General features: G+C 30.8%; 1 protein-coding gene across 5 annotated transcripts in view; it reads right to left on the bottom strand.

Annotated features, from left to right (window-relative positions):
- The window catches only part of LOC106467439 (hemicentin-1-like), a 120,565-nt gene that overhangs the window by 7,601 nt on the left and 102,373 nt on the right, over positions 1 to 10,591 (bottom strand). For all 5 annotated transcript variants that reach the window (XM_022394295.1, XM_022394255.1, XM_022394402.1 and 2 more), the window contains 6 exons: positions 8,848 to 9,135; positions 8,172 to 8,471; positions 7,285 to 7,410; positions 5,247 to 5,277; positions 4,712 to 4,803; positions 2,686 to 2,828 (listed from right to left, as the gene is read on the bottom strand). In XM_022394295.1, the coding sequence (XP_022250003.1) occupies positions 2,686 to 2,828; positions 4,712 to 4,803; positions 5,247 to 5,277; positions 7,285 to 7,410; positions 8,172 to 8,471; positions 8,848 to 9,135 (980 nt within the window). The remainder of the gene's footprint in view (positions 1 to 2,685; positions 2,829 to 4,711; positions 4,804 to 5,246; positions 5,278 to 7,284; positions 7,411 to 8,171; positions 8,472 to 8,847; positions 9,136 to 10,591) is intronic.

Below are 10,591 nucleotides of genomic sequence, written 5' to 3'. Positions count from 1 at the left end.
CCTTAACCACCTGGCCATGCCACAGAGACTAGACTGTTGCTAGAGCAAAATACATTTTAACCCTAAATACTATTTCGGAGTGCTAAATAAGATACATCATTAACTTTACTTCTGAGTGCTTTGCAATTTTTAGTGAATTCCATAAAAATATATTTGATACTGTTGTGATAGTCTGTTGCTTTGGAACAATATATATGCAATTTGTCTGTTTTGGCTTGTTCATACATTTTGAAAAGAGTATCAAAAAGTAAGCAGTGTAATAATTTGTGACAATGAAGGTCTGTATAATTCCCTATATTTGTTATTTATAAAATTATTAGCGTAACTGATTATAACTCCAGCAATTTGCACTTTGTAAGTAAACGATCTGTTGGTACACATGCAGAAATATATCTGAGAAAAAAAGTTGCTTTAAAGTTGGATTACGTTACTCATAATTTTACCAAATAATACAAACCTGTATATTCATATGTTGCTTCAAACAAAAGCTAGCATGAACAAACACACAGTAGAAAAGACCGCAAGACGTGGAAAAATAATGAAAAAAATGGTCAAAAATGTTAAAACACACGTCTATAACAAAAACTTGCAACATTTCGAGCAAAAGTTTTTCTTCAAGCAGTATAAACCGTGTTACATGGAAAAATGGATTTAGGATGCAGTATAAACCGTGTTAAATTGAAAAACAAATGGATTTAGGATGATCTACCATTCATCCAAGAGCTAAATATCGTATATTAAACATGACATGAGAAAAAATCGAAAAAAGTTAATTAAAAGTTCTTTGATAGAGTATTCGTGATGAAACTTTGTAGAATGGACGGCAACTGCCTGCTGTAGGAACACAAGTGTAGAAGACGACGTTTCAGAAGACTTTCGAAACGTCGTCCTCTACACTTGTGTCTCTCTCTACAACAGGTAGTTGTCGTCCATTCTACAAAGTTTCATCATAATTAATAGTTATTTACAGTTTTTACGTATTTTCAAATTCATATTGACTAAAAATACATATAGATCGAAATATACAGTAATGGAACAATATTATGGAAACAAACAAGCGATACCCATACCGGGGACATAATCAGCGAGTAATGATAACCAGATGGTGAGTTTAGTAATTATAGCAAACGATAGCATAGAAAACACAAAATAAAAGCGAATAAGTCATACAGTGAACAAGTATTTTATATTTGCGCACTTTGTTTTACACAGAGCGTCATACCTATATCAATTTAGGATTGAGAAATATTGGTTTAAATGATCTCAGTTACTCCCCACAATTCAACCAGGTTGTTCAATAGTATTTTAATCTTCTCAGTTTCTTAAATAAACCAACGCACTCTCAAGAAGGTTGATGACAGGACTTTGTGCAGTCAAGCCATGGTTGTGAGAATGGTATTGGTCTCTTTAACGTTGATGTACCGGTTTACCACATTTGCTGTATTATTGAGATCACTGTCTTGTTGGAAGAAGAATCCCGCCTTCATGAGTCGTGTTCCTGAGGGAATGACATGATGGATCAGAATGTGCTTGTTCTTATCAGAGCTCAGAGTGTCATCAGTTTTCACGGACACCATTGTTTGAGATGTATCCCCAAACTAGTACGGATTCCCACCATTCTTACTGGCTGCAATATATTTCTACCTTTGGCCAACAAGAAACCTATTCTGTTTATTGTTGGTGAACAATTTTAAACTTGGATTAATCTGTAGTGCAGTAGTAATTTATACACTATAAAGGCATTGTATAACCATAGTGTTTGTCTTTTATACCTGTTTTCCTCACTGTTTCCATAATTATTTCCAATATTGTATATTTATATCATATCACAGATTGAAACGAAAGTGGTTTTATTCAGTATTATCTATCTTAGACATTCATTATAACTTGAATTTATTAGTAATTGACTTATATCGAAAGAGTATTTTCTTACTCGTTCCTCATGTACTAAAAGTAGCTATAAGTGCATGATTACAAATGTAGTTCATGACACATGAAACAGTGGCGTTTTATATCAGTAATTAGTAATTTTCAAGTAAATGCATCTCCTTTATTTTTACTTTGTTTTATGTCACAGTGGTATTTCGACAAAAAAAGGCCTATTTTATTTTAGTCTTAGTTGCAGAGGAAATGTTCTTTTCCTATAACACTCACGTGTTGATCAGCTAGGGTTGCTCTACGATAATGCTATCTGCTACATTTCAGTTTTTACCTGATGTGCTCTAGGATGATTTAAAATTTAATTATAGTACTTTGCTGACAGTGCAAGCTTATTAGCATGTATTTGTGTAAAGGAGTTTGAGATAGACAAATCGAGAGAAGCTTGTTGAAATACTTATATCTAGGAAGATTATCGAAAAACGATAACGATGCAAATGCACATAACTCAAGAAGTAAACCCAAAATTTAAGGGCCATTAAACCAATCCCTTACGATATCTTTGATTAACCGTCTTATATAAGTCAACTATGCAACGCATACAGAGAGAAAATGTCAGTAATACAAAGGAACCACTATAACTAGAAAATACAAGTACTTTTATCATGTATCATTATAATTAGGAAATTATATGGTTTGCATTTATATCTAACAGAAGCATGCTATATAAACATTTCGTAACATTCAATAGTTTCTTGCTAAGAGCGCATTCAATACATGAATTTATGTAGTGCAATTAATACTTACGTTTTTGGATCTATAGTGTGGTTTACTTATAATATTTTCATATGTGTGCTCTCGTTGGTTATTAAGATTTTCATAAATGCACTGACTGGCCAGATCAGTAGATTTTGTCGAAACACTTAAGGCAACGTCTGCATATTCTGGTCCTGAAAAAAAAAATGTTATAAACTTTAGCAGCATTTAGTCTTAAATATAATTAGGTGAACCATTAAAAAATCCATAGAAACACACTGAATATTAGAAGCTTTATTTTTTACATGCTATCTGCTATCCAATCATTAAATCGGGTATATATATATCTATATATATTCCGACAAAATCGTCTTTAATATGATTATTTAAAGACTTAAAAGCAAAATACAGATGTGCATGATACCCTAAAAATCGTTACAGAAGGCATCAACATTTTTTTATTGCCCGATTGTTGAAAATTTTCGATCTAATGTAATGAAACTACTAAAATTTAGGGTATTCGTTTACTATCTAAACTCTCCATGGCTATTATGAACTTAAATGAGGGATTGGTTCTGCTTCCACCTTTGTTTAATGCTGGCTTGATTTCTCAGCTCTTTCGAGAAAGTACACATGACATTTTTTTACATACTTACTCCTTTGAGCTCCAGTTTCTAAAAAAACACTAATGAATAGGAGATTCATGCTTGATGAAGTTGAATTTATAACAGAAAATGTTTGTGTTCTAGAACTAATCGATGGGTAGATTATTACAGATTTACTATTTCTACAGTTTCAAAATCTGTATTATGCTCCATAAGGAGGAGGTAAACCAAATAATCTTTCCTTTTGTCCCCCGATGGACACAGCAGATAAACCAGTGTGGCTCTATTCTAGAGCAAACAAGCAAACAAATAATCTTTTCTACACTTTCTTATATAGAGCTTAATATTTTATATTCATAATGCAAAATCCATTTTACGTTTATGCTAATAAAATCTACAGAATACGAAGAGTTTCATATTTTGTAAACCCCAGATAAAACTTTTAAATAAACATATATATGATTTATAAAATAATGTATTTCTTTACAAGTTATTCAAAGTTTCGAATAAAATTTAAAATCCAACTGACACTATCAGGTATGATGCGTTTAAAATCATTTTATCAAATGTATTCAAGATATTAGTTCCATAGTAAGTTTAAGTTAAGCCAATGATGAACTCTCTAAAAGTAAAAGTAAAACGCCATAAGATATTTCACTCTGAGAGAGTCTCATGCATTCCAAAGTTTCAATCGGCTCAAGCACTCAGTTTTGCATTTTTCTTAGCTGGCCATAAAATGAATTTGTTGTCTCATGCGTGGTCGTGCATTTTTGCTTATTTGGTTGAAATGTGGAATAATCATATTTCACTGTGTATCATTTCTAGTATGTACAATCTTATCGTGTAGAGTGCTGAATATATATTAAACTTTCTCTGTTTGTACAAATCATTGTGAGTGTAATAACATTTTGGGTTTTACGGTCGCAAATATCGTTCACAGTGGGGGTACCTAATTGATGAAACAATGCATTCCAATCTTAATAGGTAGAAACGTAAGAAAAGCATATCTTATTAGCTATATTCATGGCCAGATTGATTATTAGTTTCACTTTAAGTACATAGCTTACCTAATTGGAAGTTATTATCATTTAATGTAAATTTAATAGGTATTTTACTTTTTTAAACAAAAACTGGTATTAATAGGCTTAATGAAAAAAGAAAAAGATTGGAATATTTTATAAAAAAGATCTACATTTTAATATAATTTATTCCTCAACTAGTTTTTATTAAGATAACAACGTTTACATTTGGTGTATTTGAATTATATAACATTAGCCACAAAATGTTGTAAAAAATAAGATCCATTTTAAAGTACTTATTGTGATAAGCTAATTGCATTAACCCCAATATGTAGAACATCAGTGCGTAACTCTTACTCTACGATCATTATTTATAAGCAGTATTTATATATGTTATTTGGGGTTTATTTTATAAAATAACGATAGAGAAAATAAAGTGTATTTTTATTAAACCTGTTGACACATTTCTAGGAGGAATAACATCTGGACACTTGTCTTTCGTTTCAGAATGGTTTCCAAGATTCTTTTTCTTCAAATCGTCTGATCTAATTAGAAAAGACAAACTAAGTAGTTTCTGCGATGAGAATAATCTAATTTACTACTGTTATGTCAAAGTTAAATTTTAATCGTGAATGAATTGTATACTTTTTAATTCATACAAATGTCATACAAATGAAATGATCAGTCATCTAAACAGAGACATTTTAGCGTAATGTATCCTTCAAAAACTAACATAAACTTAAGGTAGTTTTAAAGACATATTTCATGCAGATGTAACATCATATGATCAAATAAGTAAAATTATTATGGGTATTTCATGAATAGAATGTGAATTTTTTCATAAAACTTAAAATAGTAAGTTTTTTATTCTGTCTTTAGATATACTGAATTTTTTTCAACAAAATGATTCGTTTCTTATTCAGCCTTGAGCAAATAAAGTTATAATCTAAAATCAGAATTTAAATATATACTAATAGCTAATACTTACTTATCTTCGCCGTCGGTAGGAGGTGTTTCGTCTATAGAAAAATAAATCTATAAAGATCAACGCATGTAAACAAGTGCTTGCAGTGTTCGTAGAAGATAAAATGCAATGATTAAAACATCATGTTTAAAACTACAATTAGCATTATGTTTATAACCGTGATTAAGTTAACGACACGGTGAACGATGAAGAAAATTTTCTAATAATTTTATTTTGCTTTTTTTGTCTCATTGTTTCATATTTATGAAAAAAAAAAGCAAAATATAAACCTTTTTTCAATATGGTACTAAAATTATAGTTTATAAAATCGTGGAATTAAATTTTGTTCAAATGCGTTCACAATATACTATGTTACTGATATGTGTGTGTGTGTGTGTGTGTAATGTAAATAGACTCCCTTTTATTACCATGTTTCGTTATATTTTAAATACAAAAAACTGTAGCAACCATTCGTCGCGACTTGAAAATTTCAATACTCTTACACTTTGTTACAAAAAAATAAATTACTCTCTTTGCTACACATTTAGCTCCATTTATAAAAAGTATGAAAAATGAACTATTGCTGTCCGGCAAGCTGTCATGAAACGATAGATTTTCTACGGTCATTGATCATTCAAAATCGACGAATCTGATAACTTTGAAAATTCATAACTGAATTCATAACCTCCTAAATCTCTGAGACCAGCTGTTTATTAGGAATTCTGAAGTCATTTCTAATCTTAGTATAAAATAACTATGTTCAGGTTTGTTTTACATAAAATTTAATTCCTATGAACAGTTTCTCTATTGGTGTACCCCAAAGTACACTTTTTTGCTAAAAACATTGGTTGGTTAGTAGTGGCATAATAAAAGTAGTACAGAATATCATGAAATAATTACGATTAACGACAATAATTTTAGTAATAAACTTTGACTTTTATGATCAATAGTCTTCAGAAACATCTTAAACAAATTCTAGAAAGGCCCACGATTTGATTTACACTAAAGAGTGGGAGGTTGGAAAAATGGAAGAACATAACCTTATGTTATTATAATACAAATATAAACTTAAAAAAATTAGTGTAAAACACTTTTTTCAACTCAGTGACTTTATATTATAAAATACTAAAATAAAAGTCTATTCTGTAAATACACAGAAATAACCCATATTGTAGTTGGTTTGTTTATACATAAGAATAATAAAATATCTCCATATATATATTTGTATTTGCCAAAACAACGTATGCTAGATAATTGATTTAACACCGTGTACGACTTCATATTGAAAGTATTTACATATATCAGCGGCGTTGTACGCCCTCAGAATTACCACCCAGCCACAAATTTAGATTGCCTCATAGTTCAAATATTGACTACATTATGTTTGTTGAGAGTGAATTATTTCTCAGCCACAAAATGTTGACCTGAAAACTCCAGTTGAAAGCTTAGATTTGTTCGCATAATTTGCAAAGTTTTGTTTTATATAATATTACTTGTTCTCAGTGTGTTTTATTTTTTAGGTTCTTAAAGAACAAACAATACGTTTGGTAGTGTAACTTAATATACTGCTCGGTCATCTGAAGCTGTATGAAAAATAAATGAAACTTAAAATGATCTAGTATCCTTTTTTTAACATTTAAGAGTATTACAAAATAACTAATTTCAAATGAACTTTAATTATTAAACAACCATTCATCAGACGTTTTCCAATGTTAATTTTTCCTACAGGTTAAACAAACAGTTAGTACTAACGCAAAGATACAAACAAATAAAAACTACTAATAGAATCAATGGTTCTCCGATTCACATCATACCTAATAATCATTATTCAATTCCAATATTAGCGCGTGTGTTGTAAGAGATAATAATGTTGTTTTGACATTTATAGCCCACTACGTATCACCACTGCTATATACTATGTCCTAATGGCATAATCATTGATAAAATGTTCGTTCTTTGAATGAAAACGTGATTGACTACATAATAAGTCTAGTTTACATGTTTGAAAGCACAGGTATTAAAAAATGGCACTATCTTATTTTAGGTATATTTTTGACTCTACCTCTATTCACCTCGGATCTTCTTTTCTTCACAATCACAAGAATAACAAGTGCCATGATAACTAATACAAGTATGATGCCCAGAAGTACAGCCAGAACAGGGCTAATGAATACCTGAGGCACCGAACCTGTTAAATCAATAATACAAACATAAATTTATAAATGTGCGGTTTCAACTAATTAATAACAGTTCAAATACAATATTACTGATAGTAATAGTATCAATAGTATGTTGGCTAAGATTATATTCTATAACCAAGCCAGCCTGGTGATTGCTGTTATTGCACGAAAAGCCTCTTCTACAGTGGCATGTAAGAAACGCAGTAATACTGAAATGTTATCATACGCTATCCTTATCGTATTGGTATTGAAATAAGTTAAATAATGATGTGATTTGAGTATAATCACTCTTATTGTAACTTAACATAACACAGTTATTGATGTAGAACATTAAAATTAAAAACTCGTTGCAATAACCATGATCCTTAAAAACATAAAAGTTGAAATCGCTGTAAAAAAAAAAGGAGAGAGAAGATGTTTCTTATTAATCTAACAGTGTAATAATGTGTAAATAACCGAACATCAACTAAAGTTATCCAGGCAAAACTAATTGTCCTAGACTTAACTTATTCTGCTTCCACATTTTATTTGCGATGCAACTCTGCTTGTTGCAATATTAATGATAATAACAAAACAATATCAGCTGTTTGTGACTGAACGTTGTTATTATGATTAAAATATTTTACAGACATGTTCCAGCTAGGGTATGACAAAAAACTGTATAAATATGTATAGTGTAGTTTGTTACTTTTTGCTCTTCTACATTTGAGCTCGATGCCTATAGTAAACTAACTTTGACGTTTTTGTTAACAGTTCCTAACTCACGTACCTGTATGCTTCTCGGCAGCAAAGAGAGTGCTGGCTGCTAAAGTTACTTCCTCGCTCTTCCCTTTGGCATTGGAAGCGTAAACAATTATCCTCAAAGGACTGCCAGATGGTAGACCAATAGCCTCAAAAGCCGGAAGATCGAGAGATGTCAGATTAGCTAATAATCTCGGATACTTTCTACTGTAAATCTCAAGGTGAAACTGCTGTAACAAGCCACCATCATCTCCTGGAACACAGGCAAGGCTTAAGGAGCGTGCTGTCTGGTTGTTGATAGTACAGTTATTAACAGATTCAGGCTTTCCTGTAAAAAATTCGTGTTTCAGAAGTAAACATTTCAAATTTAATACATTGTTAATGCCAATTTGATTACCTATATTGCAATGCTCTATATAAGGTATAAAACTTTAACTAAATATGATTAAATAGTTCCGAATTAAAATTTCTTAACTCTTTCATTTTAGTAAGTATATGTAAAACTAAAGTTCTTAAACAATGCAAAAATTAATTTGGAACAAGTTATCATACGCTATCTGTTTAGAACAATGAGTATATATGAATTGCCTATTTCTTTCGTTTCTTTTATTATGTGTGTGTCTCTTTGAATACGGCGAATCTTAAACAGACTCATTTCCTGGCTTTAATATATAGTTAAAAGTAATTCGAAAGTTTCAGTTTACCTGCTGGGATAATGTTGAAGATACACGGATTACGCTGTTCTCCAATGTCATTTTTTCCGCGACAAAAAATAGTTCCATAATCATACTTAGTCCTTGGTATGAAGTAAGTTGTGCTGATGGGGCCTGAACTATTAAATGTCACGATGTCTAAGTTTTCTTGAGAGTTATTAAAACCCCACCGAAAAGTAATATCACTGGGATCAGCTTCAAGTTGGCAAGTAATACGAACTCTCTCATGTCTACCGACACCATACACCGACTTTTGTCCAGGAGCACAAACTGGAGAATCTATGGATAATATAACACTTTAATCAAGGAAACGTATTTTTTTTCCACAAAACTCTTTTAGGTCAATGTATCTTTAGGTATAATAGAAAGTACACCATATTTCCAATAGAGCTAATTCATATCATGCTTGATAAAGGAAAAAAAAATATTATAAATGTCCGTCTGACGAGAACAACAATTATAGTTCAAGATACTGTTAGAAAAAACAAACAAAAAATTAGTGACTTACGGTATTTAACATTAATGCTTTATATAAGCAGATAAAAACGCGCCCACCTTTGTAGTTTAGAGAAAATCTGCACGTCATGTTTCTTTCCATAGTTGATGGCGAAAAGGTTAATGAAGCAGTGAATTTCAAAAAACTAAAATCACGATTTAATAGCAAACGGTTAAAACATTATTGAATCTACACTGTTTAGTCTTTTCGTCCTTTACGCATAGATGAACATCAGCGCCATCTGTATTTTAACAAAATTATTCTCTATTCTAAAAAGCCCTATTTTCAATAGACTATGTTTTTTGAAATTGCGGAAAGGCGCGAGCACACATCACTTTTTTTAATACTTTTATGAAGCAGCCTTAATTTCTAAATGTTTACAAAGCATTAGAAGAAACCGAAAACTAACAATTCTGAGATTCAGTTCTGTAACTCATGATAAATTTGAAACTTGAATCCCTAAAATATTCATGGATTTGAACTAATGGCTCTATGTGTTTTTCTAGAGTATACACATTAAGACGTGTAACGTATGGATCAAAAGACGAAAAATAAAAACGAAATTATCTGAGAATGTCTTGCTTCCCACAAAATGTAACAAAACTTTTGATTTTTAATGGAAACTGATTCTACGAAAATACATATACGACATAAATATATATGGCTATTCACACAATATTCATCCATAGGTTTTAATAAGTTTTTAGTTTGTTTGTGTTTAGAACAAAACCACATTGGGCTATCCGCTGTGTCTACTGCGGGTAATCGAACCTCGGATTTTAGCGTTATAAGTCCGTAGGTTTACCGCTGTCCCAGACGTTCTCAGAGATTATATTTTGTATTTTTTATCGATAAGTTAGTGGAGAGGATAGGAAAAACCACTAGAGTTAAATTTGAATAAAATAATATTTTTCCTTCCATATTTAAGTAGTTTAATTGCATAAATAGGGTAGATAAACGTATGATTTGAAGGATAACTTTTATAAAGTGAAACGAATTTGTATTATATTGTTGTTTGTGAGCAGTAAATTGCTTTCATTGCACGAAGTTTTGCAGTTATATATTATTTGTGCAATGATTAAATTGAAAGTATTTCTATTACTAATTATGCCACACATAAATACACACAGACATATATATATATATATATATATATATATATATATACTTAACGTTTCGTCTCCGTACCCTAGACTAGTACGTCGCTTAGTAGTAAATTAAGTATCGTCGTACGGACGG

This window comes from Limulus polyphemus, unplaced genomic scaffold, assembly GCF_000517525.1.
Source record: "Limulus polyphemus unplaced genomic scaffold, Limulus_polyphemus-2.1.2 Scaffold2, whole genome shotgun sequence".
NCBI lineage: Eukaryota > Metazoa > Arthropoda > Merostomata > Xiphosura > Limulidae > Limulus > Limulus polyphemus.
This window is presented reverse-complemented; position numbering and strand designations above follow the sequence as displayed.